This window comes from Petromyzon marinus (genome assembly GCF_048934315.1).
Source record: "Petromyzon marinus isolate PM22_M1 ecotype Great Lakes invasive population chromosome 73 unlocalized genomic scaffold, UKy_Petmar_22M1.pri1.0 chr73_unloc.2, whole genome shotgun sequence".
Classification (NCBI taxonomy): Eukaryota; Metazoa; Chordata; class Hyperoartia; order Petromyzontiformes; family Petromyzontidae; genus Petromyzon; species Petromyzon marinus.
Genome location: NW_027422608.1, coordinates 15,001 through 30,000, shown reverse-complemented (window position 1 = coordinate 30,000; position 15,000 = coordinate 15,001). Strand labels below are relative to the sequence as shown.

Here is a 15,000-nt window from a genome sequence, read left to right as displayed (position 1 = left end):
GTGGTGATGGTGGTGGCGATGGTGGTGGTGATGGTGGTGGTGGTGGTGGTGATGGTGGTGGTGGTGATGGTGGTGATGGTGGTGGTGGTGATGGTGGTGGTGGTGATGGTGGTGGTGGTGATGGTGGTGACGGTGGTGATGGTGGTGATGGTGGTGGTGGTGGTGACGGTGGTGGTGGTGATGATGGTGATGATGGTGGTGGTGATGATGGTGGTGGTGATGATGGTGGTGGTGGTGGTGATGGTGGTGGTGACGATGGTTGTGACCATGATGACGATGGTGACGATGATGATGGTGGTGATGGTGGTGGCGGTGGTGGTGATGGTGGTGGTGGTGGTGATGGTGGTGATGGTGGTGGTGGTGGTGGTGATGGTGGTGGTGATGGTGATGGTGGTGGTGATGGTGATGGTGGTGGTGGTGGTGGTGGTGATGGTGGTGATGGTGGTGGTGGTGGTGATGGTGATGACGATGGTGGTGATGGTGGTGGTGATGATGGTGGTGATGGTGGTGATAGTGGTGATGGTGGTGGTGGTGGCGATGGTGGTGGTGATGATGGTGATGGTGGTGATGGTGGTGATGGTTGTGACCATGATGGTGATGGTGGTGGTGATGGTGGTGATGGTGGTGACCATGGTGGTGGTGATGGTTGTGACGATGGTGGTGATGGTGGTGATGATGGTGGTGGTGGTGAAGGTGATGGTGGTAATGGTGGTGGTGGTGATGGTGACCATGATGGTGATGATGGAGTCTCACCGCGCTGTGCCAGGGCTGTAGCGGTCTGTGCGCTGGTCTCTTGGTTGTTGATGTTGATGGTGGTGGTGATGGTGGTGGTGATGATGGTTGTGACCATGGTGATGGTTGTGTTGGTGTCTCACCGCGCTGTGCCAGGGCTGTAGCGGTCTCTGCGCTGGTCTCTTGGTTGTTGATGTTGATGGTGGTGGTGATGGTGAAGGTGATGATGGTTGTGACCATGGTGATGGTTGTGTTGGTGTCTCACCGCGCTGTGCCAGGGCTGTAGCGGTCTCTGCGCTGGTCTCTTGGTTGTTGATGTTGATGGTGGTGGTGATGGTGGTGATGATGGTTGTGACCATGGTGATGGTTGTGTTGGTGTCTCACCGCGCTGTGCCAGGGCTGTAGCGGTCTCTGCGCTGGTCTCTTGGTTGTTGATGTTGATGGTGGTGATGGTGGTGATGATGGTTGTGACCATGGTGATGGTTGTGTTGGTGTCTCACCGTGCTGTGCCAGGGCTGTAGCGGTCTCTGCGCTGGTCTCTTGGTTGTTGATGTTGATGGTGGTGGTGATGGTGGTGATGATGGTTGTGACCATGGTGATGGTTGTGTTGGTGTCTCACCGCGCTGTGCCAGGGCTGTAGCGGTCTCTGCGCTGGTCTCTTGGTTGTTGATGGTGGTGGTGATGGTGAAGGTGATGATGGTTGTGACCATGGTGATGGTTGTGTTGGTGTCTCACCGCGCTGTGCCAGGGCTGTAGCGGTCTCTTCGCTGGTCTCTTGGTTGTTGATGTTGATGGTGGTGATGGTGGTGATGATGGTTGTGACCATGGTGATGGTTGTGTTGGTGTCTCACCGCGCTGTGCCAGGGCTGTAGCGGTCTCTGCGCTGGTCTCTTGGTTGTTGATGTTGATGGTGGTGGTGATGGTGAAGGTGATGATGGTTGTGACCATGGTGATGGTTGTGTTGGTGTCTCACCGCGCTGTGCCAGGGCTGTAGCGGTCTCTGCGCTGGTCTCTTGGTTGTTGATGTTGATGGTGGTGGTGATGGTGGTGATGATGGTTGTGACCATGGTGATGGTTGTGTTGGTGTCTCACCGCGCTGTGCCAGGGCTGTAGCGGTCTCTGCGCTGGTCTCTTGGTTGTTGATGTTGATGGTGGTGATGATGGTGGTGATGATGGTTGTGACCATGGTGATGGTTGTGTTGGTGTCTCACCGCGCTGTGCCAGGGCTGTAGCGGTCTCTGCGCTGGTCTCTTGGTTGTTGATGTTGATGGTGGTGGTGATGGTGAAGGTGATGATGGTTGTGACCATGGTGATGGTTGTGTTGGTGTCTCACCGCGCTGTGCCAGGGCTGTAGCGGTCTCTGCGCTGGTCTCTTGGTTGTTGATGTTGATGGTGGTGGTGATGGTGAAGGTGATGATGGTTGTGACCATGGTGATGGTTGTGTTGGTGTCTCACCGCGCTGTGCCAGGGCTGTAGCGGTCTCTGCGCTGGTCTCTTGGTTGTTGATGGTGGTGATGATGGTGGTGATGATGGTTGTGACCATGGTGATGATGGTTGTGTTGGTGTCTCACCGCGCTGTGCCAGGGCTGTAGCGGTCTCTGCGCTGGTCTCTTGGTTGTTGATGTTGATGATGGTGGTGATGGTGGTGATGATGGTTGTGACCATGGTGATGATGGTTGTGTTGGTGTCTCACCGCGCTGTGCCAGGGCTGTAGCCGTCTCTTCGCTGGTCTCTTGGTTGTTGATGTTGATGGTGGTGGTGATGGTGGTGATGATGGTTGTGACCATGGTGATGGTTGTGTTGGTGTCTCACCGTGCTGTGCCAGGGCTGTAGCGGTCTCTTCGCTGGTCTCTTGGTTGTTGATGTTGATGGTGGTGGTGATGGTGGTGATGATGGTTGTGACCATGGTGATGATGGTTGTGTTGGTGTCTCACCGCGCTGTGCCAGGGCTGTAGCGGTCTCTGCGCTGGTCTCTTGGTTGTTGATGTTGATGGTGGTGGTGATGGTGGTGATGATGATGGTTGTGACCATGGTGATGATGGTTGTGTTGGTGTCTCACCGCGCTGTGCCAGGGCTGTAGCGGTCTCTGCGCTGGTCTCTTGGTTGTTGATGTTGATGGTGGTGGTGATGGTGAAGGTGATGATGGTTGTGACCATGGTGATGGTTGTGTTGGTGTCTCACCGCGCTGTGCCAGGGCTGTAGCGGTCTCTGCGCTGGTCTCTTGGTTGTTGATGTTGATGGTGGTGATGGTGGTGATGGTGGTGATGATGGTTGTGACCATGGTGATGGTTGTGTTGGAGTCTCACCGCGCTGTGCCAGGGCTGTAGCGGTCTCTGCGCTGGTCTCTTGGTTGTTGATGTTGATGGTGGTGGTGATGGTGGTGATGATGGTTGTGACCATGGTGATGGTTGTGTTGGTGTCTCACCGCGCTGTGCCAGGGCTGTAGCGGTCTCTGCGCTGGTCTCTTGGTTGTTGATGTTGATGGTGGTGATGGTGATGATGGTTGTGACCATGGTGATGGTTGTGTTGGTGTCTCACCGCGCTGTGCCAGGGCTGTAGCGGTCTCTGTGCTGGTCTCTTGGTTGTTGATGTTGATGGTGGTGATGGTGGTGATGATGGTTGTGACCATGGTGATGGTTGTGTTGGAGTCTCACCGCGCTGTGCCAGGGCTGTAGCGGTCTCTGCGCTGGTCTCTTGGTTGTTGATGTTGATGGTGGTGGTGATGGTGATGGTGGTGATGATGGTTGTGACCATGGTGATGGTTGTGTTGGTGTCTCACCGCGCTGTGCCAGGGCTGTAGCGGTCTCTGCGCTGGTCTCTTGGTTGTTGATGTTGATGGTGGTGGTGATGGTGGTGATGATGGTTGTGACCATGGTGATGGTTGTGTTGGTGTCTCACCGCGCTGTGCCAGGGCTGTAGCGGTCTCTGCGCTGGTCTCTTGGTTGTTGATGTTGATGGTGGTGGTGATGGTGGTGGTGATGATGGTTGTGACCATGGTGATGGTTGTGTTGGTGTCTCACCGCGCTGTGCCAGGGCTGTAGCGGTCTCTGCGCTGGTCTCTTGGTTGTTGATGGTGGTGGTGATGGTGATGGTGGTGATGATGGTTGTGACCATGGTGATGGTTGTGTTGGTGTCTCACCGCGCTGTGCCAGGGCTGTAGCGGTCTCTGCGCTGGTCTCTTGGTTGTTGATGTTGATGGTGGTGGTGATGGTGGTGATGATGGTTGTGACCATGGTGATGGTTGTGTTGGTGTCTCACCGCGCTGTGCCAGGGCTGTAGCGGTCTCTGCGCTGGTCTCTTGGTTGTTGATGTTGATGGTGGTGGTGATGGTGGTGATGATGGTTGTGACCATGGTGATGATGGTTGTGTTGGTGTCTCACCGCGCTGTGCCAGGGCTGTAGCGGTCTCTGCGCTGGTCTCTTGGTTGTTGATGTTGATGGTGGTGGTGATGGTGGTGGTGATGATGGTTGTGACCATGGTGATGGTTGTGTTGGTGTCTCACCGCGCTGTGCCAGGGCTGTAGCGGTCTCTGCGCTGGTCTCTTGGTTGTTGATGTTGATGGTGGTGATGGTGGTGGTGATGATGGTTGTGACCATGGTGATGGTTGTGTTGGTGTCTCACCGCGCTGTGCCAGGGCTGTAGCGGTCTCTGCGCTGGTCTCTTGGTTGTTGATGTTGATGGTGGTGGTGATGGTGGTGATGATGGTTGTGACCATGGTGATGGTTGTGTTGGAGTCTCACCGCGCTGTGCCAGGGCTGTAGCGGTCTGTGCGCTGGTCTCTTGGTTGTTGATGTTGATGGTGGTGGTGATGGTGGTGATGATGGTTGTGACCATGGTGATGGTTGTGTTGGTGTCTCACCGCGCTGTGCCAGGGCTGTAGCGGTCTCTGCGCTGGTCTCTTGGTTGTTGATGTTGATGGTGGTGGTGATGGTGGTGGTGATGATGGTTGTGACCATGGTGATGGTTGTGTTGGTGTCTCACCGCGCTGTGCCAGGGCTGTAGCGGTCTCTGCGCTGGTCTCTTGGTTGTTGATGTTGATGGTGGTGGTGGTGATGGTGGTGATGATGGTTGTGACCATGGTGATGGTTGTGTTGGTGTCTCACCGCGCTGTGCCAGGGCTGTAGCGGTCTCTGCGCTGGTCTCTTGGTTGTTGATGTTGATGGTGGTGGTGATGGTGAAGGTGATGATGGTTGTGACCATGGTGATGGTTGTGTTGGTGTCTCACCGCGCTGTGCCAGGGCTGTAGCGGTCTCTGCGCTGGTCTCTTGGTTGTTGATGTTGATGGTGGTGGTGATGGTGAAGGTGATGATGGTTGTGACCATGGTGATGGTTGTGTTGGTGTCTCACCGCGCTGTGCCAGGGCTGTAGCGGTCTCTGCGCTGGTCTCTTGGTTGTTGATGTTGATGGTGGTGGTGATGGTGGTGGTGATGATGGTTGTGACCATGGTGATGGTTGTGTTGGTGTCTCACCGCGCTGTGCCAGGGCTGTAGCGGTCTCTGCGCTGGTCTCTTGGTTGTTGATGTTGATGGTGATGGTGATGGTGGTGATGATGGTTGTGACCATGGTGATGGTTGTGTTGGTGTCTCACCGCGCTGTGCCAGGGCTGTAGCGGTCTCTGCGCTGGTCTCTTGGTTGTTGATGTTGATGGTGGTGGTGATGGTGGTGATGATGGTTGTGACCATGGTGATGGTTGTGTTGGTGTCTCACCGCGCTGTGCCAGGGCTGTAGCGGTCTCTGCGCTGGTCTCTTGGTTGTTGATGTTGATGGTGGTGGTGATGGTGGTGATGATGGTTGTGACCATGGTGATGATGGTTGTGTTGGTGTCTCACCGCGCTGTGCCAGGGCTGTAGCGGTCTCTGCGCTGGTCTCTTGGTTGTTGATGTTGATGATGGTGGTGATGGTGGTGATGATGGTTGTGACCATGGTGATGATGGTTGTGTTGGTGTCTCACCGCGCTGTGCCAGGGCTGTAGCGGTCTCTGCGCTGGTCTCTTGGTTGTTGATGTTGATGGTGGTGGTGATGGTGGTGATGATGGTTGTGACCATGGTGATGGTTGTGTTGGTGTCTCACCGCGCTGTGCCAGGGCTGTAGCGGTCTGTGCGCTGGTCTCTTGGTTGTTGATGTTGATGGTGGTGGTGATGGTGGTGGTGATGGTTGTGACCATGGTGATGGTTGTGTTGGTGTCTCACCGCACTGTGCCAGGGCTGTAGCGGTCTCTGCGCTGGTCTCTTGGTTGTTGATGTTGATGATGGTGGTGATGGTGGTGATGATGGTTGTGACCATGGTGATGATGGTTGTGTTGGTGTCTCACCGCGCTGTGCCAGGGCTGTAGCGGTCTCTGCGCTGGTCTCTTGGTTGTTGATGTTGATGGTGGTGGTGATGGTGGTGATGATGGTTGTGACCATGGTGATGGTTGTGTTGGTGTCTCACCGCGCTGTGCCAGGGCTGTAGCGGTCTCTGCGCTGGTCTCTTGGTTGTTGATGTTGATGATGGTGGTGATGGTGGTGATGATGGTTGTGACCATGGTGATGATGGTTGTGTTGGTGTCTCACCGCGCTGTGCCAGGGCTGTAGCGGTCTCTGCGCTGGTCTCTTGGTTGTTGATGTTGATGGTGGTGGTGATGGTGAAGGTGATGATGGTTGTGACCATGGTGATGGTTGTGTTGGTGTCTCACCGCGCTGTGCCAGGGCTGTAGCGGTCTCTGCGCTGGTCTCTTGGTTGTTGATGTTGATGGTGGTGGTGATGGTGGTGATGATGGTTGTGACCATGGTGATGGTTGTGTTGGTGTCTCACCGCACTGTGCCAGGGCTGTAGCGGTCTCTGCGCTGGTCTCTTGGTTGTTGATGTTGATGGTGGTGGTGATGGTGGTGATGATGGTTGTGACCATGGTGATGGTTGTGTTGGTGTCTCACCGCGCTGTGCCAGGGCTGTAGCGGTCTCTGCGCTGGTCTCTTGGTTGTTGATGTTGATGGTGGTGGTGATGGTGGTGGTGATGATGGTTGTGACCATGGTGATGGTTGTGTTGGTGTCTCACCGCGCTGTGCCAGGGCTGTAGCGGTCTCTGCGCTGGTCTCTTGGTTGTTGATGTTGATGGTGGTGATGGTGGTGGTGATGATGGTTGTGACCATGGTGATGGTTGTGTTGGTGTCTCACCGCGCTGTGCCAGGGCTGTAGCGGTCTCTGCGCTGGTCTCTTGGTTGTTGATGTTGATGGTGGTGGTGATGGTGGTGATGATGGTTGTGACCATGGTGATGGTTGTGTTGGAGTCTCACCGCGCTGTGCCAGGGCTGTAGCGGTCTGTGCGCTGGTCTCTTGGTTGTTGATGTTGATGGTGGTGGTGATGGTGGTGATGATGGTTGTGACCATGGTGATGGTTGTGTTGGTGTCTCACCGCGCTGTGCCAGGGCTGTAGCGGTCTCTGCGCTGGTCTCTTGGTTGTTGATGTTGATGGTGGTGGTGATGGTGAAGGTGATGATGGTTGTGACCATGGTGATGGTTGTGTTGGTGTCTCACCGCGCTGTGCCAGGGCTGTAGCGGTCTCTGCGCTGGTCTCTTGGTTGTTGATGTTGATGGTGGTGGTGATGGTGGTGATGATGGTTGTGACCATGGTGATGGTTGTGTTTGTGTCTCACCGCGCTGTGCCAGGGCTGTAGCGGTCTCTGCGCTGGTCTCTTGGTTGTTGATGTTGATGGTGGTGGTGATGGTGAAGGTGATGATGGTTGTGACCATGGTGATGGTTGTGTTGGTGTCTCACCGCGCTGTGCCAGGGCTGTAGCGGTCTCTGCGCTGGTCTCTTGGTTGTTGATGTTGATGGTGGTGGTGATGGTGGTGGTGATGATGGTTGTGACCATGGTGATGGTTGTGTTGGTGTCTCACCGCGCTGTGCCAGGGCTGTAGCGGTCTCTGCGCTGGTCTCTTGGTTGTTGATGTTGATGGTGGTGGTGGTGATGGTGGTGATGATGGTTGTGACCATGGTGATGGTTGTGTTGGTGTCTCACCGCGCTGTGCCAGGGCTGTAGCGGTCTCTGCGCTGGTCTCTTGGTTGTTGATGTTGATGGTGGTGGTGATGGTGAAGGTGATGATGGTTGTGACCATGGTGATGGTTGTGTTGGTGTCTCACCGCGCTGTGCCAGGGCTGTAGCGGTCTCTTCGCTGGTCTCTTGGTTGTTGATGTTGATGGTGGTGGTGATGGTGAAGGTGATGATGGTTGTGACCATGGTGATGATGGTTGTGTTGGTGTCTCACCGCGCTGTGCCAGGGCTGTAGCGGTCTCTGCGCTGGTCTCTTGGTTGTTGATGTTGATGGTGGTGGTGATGGTGAAGGTGATGATGGTTGTGACCATGGTGATGATGGTTGTGTTGGTGTCTCACCGCGCTGTGCCAGGGCTGTAGCGGTCTCTGCGCTGGTCTCTTCATCGTCGCTGGACACTCCCTCGTGGTGGGCGGAGGCCCCCCCCACTCCCCCCACCCCGCCCACCCCGCCCACCCCCCCCACTCCGCCCACCCCCCCCACCCCGCCCACCAACAGCAGCGACTCACGGCCCTGCCGACGTCTCGCCCTGCAAACAGCGACCCGGGGGGGGAGGGGGGGGGGAGATGGTGGGGGGGAGGTGGTGGTGGGGGGAGGTGGTGGGGGGGGAGGTGGTGGGGGGAGTGGGGGTAGATGTTGGGGAGAGAGGGGGAGTGGGGGGAGATGGTGGGGGAGATGGTGGGGGGAGATGGGGGGGATAGTGGGGGGAGTGGGTGGAGAAGGGGGGAGATGGTGGGGAGAGATGGTGGGGGGAAGATGGTGGGGGAGTGGGGGGAGATGGGTCACCCGTGTCTCTCTCTCCCCGTGTCTCTCTCTCCCCGTGTCTCTCTCTCTCCCCGTGTCTCTCCCCCTGTGTCTCTCTCCCCGTGGCTCTCTCTCTCTCCCCGTGTCTCTCTCTCCCCGTGTCTCTCTCCCCGTGTCTCTCTCTCCCCGTGTCTCTCTCCCCGTGTCTCTCTCCCCGTGTCTCTCTCCCCGTGTCTCTCTCCCCGTGGCTCTCTCTCTCTCCCCGTGTCTCTCTCTCCCCGTGTCTCTCTCCTCGTGTCTCTCTCCCCGTGTTTCTCTCCCCGTGTCTCTCTCTCCCCGTGTCTCTCCCCCCGTGTCTCTCTCCCCGTGTCTCTCTCTCTCTCCCCGTGTCTCTCTCCCCGTGTCTCTCTCTCTCCCCGTGTCTCTCTCCCCGTGTCTCTGTCTCCGTGTCTCTCCCCGTGTCTCTCTCCCCGTGTCTCTCACCTGCGTGCCTCTCTCTCCGCAGCGCGTCTCTGTAGCGCTGCGTCTCCTCCCGTCTCCTTGGTCAGCAAGTCCACAGCCACTGCCTTACCTGTCAATCAGCCCATCAGTCACTCACCCACTCATTCACTGACAACCCCAGTCACCCACTCACCCACTAACCCAGTCACTCACCCACTCATTCACCCACTAACCCAGTCACCCACTCACTCACTCACCCACTAACCCAGTCACTCACCCACTCATTCACCCACTAACCCAGTCACCCACTCACTCACCCACTAACCCAGTCACCCACTCATCCACCCACTAACCCCCAGTCACCCACTCACTCACTCACTCACCCACCCACCAACCCAGTCACTCACTAACCCAGTCACCCACTCATTCACCCACTAACCCAGTCACCCACTCACTCACTCACCCACTAACCCAGTCACTCACCCACTCATTCACCCACTAACCCAGTCACCCACTCACTCACTCACCCACTAACCCAGTCACCCACTCATCCACCCACTAACCCCCAGTCACCCACTCACTCACTCACTCACCCACCCACCAACCCAGTCACTCACTAACCCAGTCACCCACTCATTCACCCACTAACCCAGTCACCCACTCACTCACTCACCCACTAACCCAGTCACCCACTCATTCACCCACTAACCCCCAGTCACCCACTCACTCACTCACTCACCCACCCACCAACCCAGTCACCCACTAACCAGTCACCCATCCCTCATCCACCAACCCAGTCACCCACTAATCCAGTCACCCACCCACTCACCCACTTACCAACCCAGTCACCCACTTACCAACCCAGTCACCCACTTACCAACCCAGTCACCCACTTACCAACCCAGTCACCCACTTACCAACCCAGTCACCCACTACCTCACCCACTCACTCACTCACCCACCAACCCAGTCACCCACCTACCCAGTCACCCACTAACCCAGTCACCCACTAACTCACCCACCCACCCACTCATTCACCCACTAACCCAGTCACCCACCCACTCACTCACCCACTAACCCAGTCACCCACTCACCCACCAACCAACCCAGTCACCCACTAACCCAGTCACCCACTCACTCACCCACTCACCCACCCATCCACCAACCCAGTCACTCACTAACCCAGTCACCCACTCATTCACCCACTAACCCAGTCACCCACTCACTCGCTCACCCACTAACCCAGTCACCCACTCATTCACCCACTAACCCAGTCACCCACTCACTCACTCACCCACTAACCCAGTCACCCACTCATTCACCCACTAACCCCCAGTCACCCACTCACTCACTCACCCACTAACCCAGTCACCCACTCATTCACCCACTCACCCACTAACCCAGTCACCCACTCATTCACCCACCCACCAACCCAGTCACCCACCAACCCAGCCACCCACTCATTCACCCACTCACCCACTCACCCACTCACTCACCCACTAACCCACTCACCCACTCACTCACCCACTAACCCACCCACCCACTAACTCACCCACTCACCCACCCACCGACCCACCCACCCACCCCCCCCCACCCTCAACACCCCCCACTCCCCCCCCCGTGTCTCCGCTGGGCGGGCGACTCAGTGGGGACGACTCCGCTGTGTCGAGGGGTGGAAACCTCTAGGGGTGACTGACTTGGCCGCGTGGCTGTGGCGGCCGCTGCCAAGGCCCAGAAGGACGACTCATCGCTGCAGTCCACCCTGCGCCGGATGCAGAGTCGCTCGGCTCGCGAACGCAGGGCAGCGAGGGTGGACTCACGGAGGGCACTCACACACGGGGCCTGGGTGGGGGGGGTGGACAATGGGTGAGTGGGTGGGTGGGTGAGTGGGTGGGGGGGTGAGTGAGTGGGGGGGTGAGTGAGTGGGGGGGTGGGTGGTTGGGTGGGTGAGTGGGTGAGTGAGTGGGTGGGTGGGTGAGTGAGTGGGTGAGTGGGTGGGTTAGTGGGTGAGTGGGTGGGTGAGTGGGTGGGTTAGTGGGTGGTTGGGTGGGTGAGTGAGTGGGTGGGTGGGGGGGTGAGTGGGTGAGTGAGTGGGTGAGTGGGTGAGTGTGTGGGTGAGTGGGTGAGTGAGTGGGTGAGTGAGTGGGTGGGTGAGTGGGTGGGTGGGTGAGTGGGTGAGTGGGTGAGTGGGTGGGTCGGTGAGTGAGTGGGTGGGTGAGTGAGTGGGTGAGTGAGTGAGTGGGTGGGTGAGTGAGTGAGTGGGTGGGTGGGTGGGTGAGTGGGGGGGTGAGTGAGTGGGGGGGTGAGTGGGTGGGTGGGTGAGTGGGTGGGTGAGTGTGTAGGTGAGTGGGTGAGTGTGTGGGTGAGTGAGTGGGTGAGTGAGTGAGTGAGTGGGTGGGTGGGGTGGGGAGTGAGTGGGTGAGTGAGTGAGTGGGTGAGTGTGTGGGTGAGTGAGTGGGTGAGTGAGTGAGTGAGTGGGTGAGTGAGTGGGTGAGTTGGTGAGTGGGTCGGTGGGTGAGTGGGTGAGTGGGTGGATGAGTGTGTAGGTGAGTGGGTGGGTGAGTGAGTGAGTGGGTGAGTGGGTGAGTGGGTGGGTGAGTGGGTGGGTGAGTGGGTGAGTGAGTGGGTTAGTGGGCGAGTGGGTGAGTGGGTGAGTTAGTGGGCGAGTGGGTGTGCGAGTGGGTGGGTTAGTGGGTGAGTGGGTGAGTGAGTGGGTGAGTGAGTGAGTGAGTGGGTCGGTGAGTGGGTGGGTGAGTGAGTGGGTGGGTGGGTGGGTGGTGTGGTTGGGTGGGTGGGTGAGTGAGTGGGTGTGTGGGTGAGTGGGTGAGTGGGTGAGTGGGTGAGTGAGTGGGTGAGTGAGTGGGTGGGTGAGTGGGTGAGTGAGTGGGTGAGTGAGTGGGTGAGTGAGTGGGTGGGGTAGTGGGTGAGTGAGTGAGTGGGTGAGTGGTTGGGTGGGTGGGTGAATGAGTGAGTGAGTGGGTGAGTGAGTGGGTGGTGGTTGGGGGTGGGTGAGTGAGTGAGTGAGTGGGTGAGTGAGTGGGTGAGTGGTTGGGTGGGTGGGTGAGTGAGTGAGTGAGTGGGTGAGTGAGTGGGTGAGTGAGTGGGTGAGTGAGTGGGTGAGTGGGTGGGTGAGTGAGTGAGTGGGTGGTGAGTGAGTGAGTGAGTGGGTGAGTGAGTGGGTGGGTGAGTGAGTGGGTGAGTGGGTGAGTGGGTGAGTGGGTGAGTGGGTTAGTGGGCGAGTGACTAGGTGGGCGAGTGACTGGGTGGGCGAGTGACTGGGTCAGTGAGTGAGTGGGTCGGTGAGTGGGTGAGTGAGTGGGTGAGTGGGCGAGTGGGTGGGTGAGTGGGCGGGTGAGTGGGCGGGTGAGTGAGTGACTGGGTGAGTGGGTGAGTGGGTGAGTGAATGAGTGAGTGACTGGGTGAGTGAGTGGGTGAGTGAGTGGGTGAGTGAGTGGGGCGAGTGGGAGTGGGTGAGTAGGCGGGTGAGTGGGTGGGGTTGGGTGAGTGGGTGGGTGAGTGGGTGGGTTAGTGGGCGAGTGGGTGGGTGGGTGGGCGGGTGAGTGAGTGACTGGGTGAGTGGGTGAGTGAATGAGTGAGTGACTGGGTGAGTGAATGAGTGAGTGACTGGGTGAGTGAGTGGGTGAGTGAGTGGGTGAGTGAGTGGGTGAGTGAGTGGGTGAGTGAGTGGGTGAGTGGGTGAGTGAGTGAGTGAGTGGGTGGGTGAGTGAGCGGGTGAGTGGGTGGTTGGGTGAGTGGGTGTGCGAGTGGGTGAGTGAGTGGGTGGGTGAGTGAGTGGGTGGGTGAGTGAGTGGGTGGGTGAGTGAGTGGGTGAGTGGGTGGGTGAGTGAATGAGTGAGTGACTGGGTGAGTGAGTGGGTGAGTGAGTGAGTGAGTGAGTGGGTGGGCGAGTGGGTGGGTGAGTAGGCGGGTGAGTAGGCGGGTGAGTGGGTGGGTGAGTGAGTGGATCGGTGGGTGAGTGAGTGGGTGAGTGGGTGAGTGAGTGGGTGAGTGGGTGGGTGAGTGGGTGGGTGGGTGGGTGAGTGGGTGGGTGGGTGAGTGAGTGGGTGAGTGAGTGAGTGGGTGGGTGAGTGGGTGGGTGAGTGAGTGGGTGGGTGAGTGAGTGGGTGGGTGGGTGAGTGAGTGAGTGGGTGGGTGAGTGAGTGGTTGGGTGGGTGAGTGAATGAGTGAGTGACTGGGTGAGTGAGTGGGTGAGTGAGTGGGTGAGTGAGTGGGTGAGTGAGTGGGGTGAGTGAGTGGGTGGGTGAGTGACTGGGTGAGTGACTGGCTGAGTGACTGGCTGAGTGACTGGCTGAGTGACTGGGTGAGTGAGTGAGTGGCTGAATGAGCGACTGAGCGGTCCACCTTCTCGTCCAGGCAGTCGAGCAGGTCCGTGAGGTAGGCACGCGTCAGCTGCAGGAATCCGTAGCGCTCCTCCTGGCTGCGAGCGTGCACCCGAAGTTCGTCGCTCAGGGACTCGGCCTCGCGCAGGGAGGCGCGGCAACGCTGGAGGTCATCGCCGTGGCGACCGCGGACCGCGCGCAGAGACTCCAGCCTGCCAGGCGGGGGCGGGGAGAGGGGGCGGGGAGAGGGGGCGGGGAGAGGCGCTCAGTCAGTCAGACAGTCAGACAGTCAGTCAGTCAGTCAGACAGGCAGTCAGTCAGTCAGTCAGTCAGTCACTCAGACAGTCAGACAGTCAGTCAGTCAGTCAGACAGGCAGTCAGTCAGTCAGACAGTCAGTCAGTCAGTCAGACAGTCAGTCAGTCAGTCACTCACTCATTCACTCACTCACCCACTCACTCACTCATCCACTCATTCACTCACTCACCCAGTCACTCACTCACCCACCCACTCACCCACTCACTCACCCACCCACTCACCCACCCACCCACTCACCCACTCACCCACTCACCCACCCACCCACTCACCCACCCACCCACTCACTCACCCACTCATCCACTCACTCACCCACTCACTGACTCACTCACCCACTCACTCACTGACTCACTCATCCACTCACTCACCCACTCACTCACTGACTCACTCATCCACTCACTCACCCACCCACCCACTCATTCATCCACTCACTCACCCACCCACCCACTCACCCACTCACCCACCCACTCACCCACTCACCCACCCACTCACCCACCCACTCACCCACCCACTCACCCACTCACCCACCCACTCACCCACTCACCCACCCACTCACCCACTCACCCACCCACTCACCCACTCACTCACCCACCCACCCACTCACTCACTCACCCACCCACTCACCCACTCACTCACTCGCCCACCCAGCCACCCACTCACCCACCCACCCACCCACCCACTCACCCACCCACCCACCCACCCACTCACTCACCCACTCACTCACTCACCCACCCATCCACCCACTCACCCACTCACTCACCCACTCACTCACCCACTCACTCACTCACTCACCCACCCACCCACTCACCCACTCACTCACCCACCCACCCACCCACTCACTCACCCACCCACCCACTCACCCACCCACCCACTCACTCACTCACCCACCCACTCACTCACCCACTCACCCACTCACCCACCCACTCACCCACCCACTCACCCATTCACCCACCCACTCACCCACCCACCCACTCACCCACCCACCCACCCACTCACTCACCCACTCACTCACCCACTCACCCACCCACTCACCCACCCACCCACTCACCCATTCACCCACCCACCCACCCACTCACCCACCCACCCACCCACCCACTCACCCACCCACCCACCCACTCACTCACTCACTCACCCACCCACCCACTCACCCACCCACCCACTAACCCACCCACCCAGCCACTCACTCACCCACTCACCCACTCACCCACCCACTCACCCACCCACTCACCCATTCACCCACTCACCCACCCACTCACTCACCCACCCACCCACTCACCCACCCACCCACCCACTCACTCACTCACCCACTCACTCACTCACCCACCCATCCACTCACTCACCCACTCACCCACCCACTCACCCACCCACTGACCCATTCACCCACTCACCACCCACTCACTCA

General features: G+C 58.4%; 2 protein-coding genes across 3 annotated transcripts in view; both read right to left on the bottom strand.

Annotated features, from left to right (window-relative positions):
• Positions 1–8,196, bottom strand: part of LOC142908125 (uncharacterized) — a 49,526-nt gene extending 41,330 nt beyond the window's left edge. Inside the window, exon 1 of one of the 2 annotated variants that reach the window (XM_076058384.1) lies at positions 8,103–8,196. The gene's annotated coding sequence lies outside the window, so the exon portion shown is untranslated. The other variant, XM_076058385.1, reaches the window with a different exon arrangement.
• LOC142908130 (PAX3- and PAX7-binding protein 1-like) overlaps positions 1–15,000 on the bottom strand; it is a gene marked incomplete at its 5' end in the record, with an annotated part of 30,472 nt that overhangs the window by 1,230 nt on the left and 14,242 nt on the right. Inside the window, 4 exons of the mRNA XM_076058393.1 lie at positions 8,103–8,290; positions 8,989–9,076; positions 10,643–10,787; positions 13,308–13,497. Coding sequence (XP_075914508.1) covers positions 8,103–8,290; positions 8,989–9,076; positions 10,643–10,787; positions 13,308–13,497 — 611 coding nt within the window. The remainder of the gene's footprint in view (positions 1–8,102; positions 8,291–8,988; positions 9,077–10,642; positions 10,788–13,307; positions 13,498–15,000) is intronic.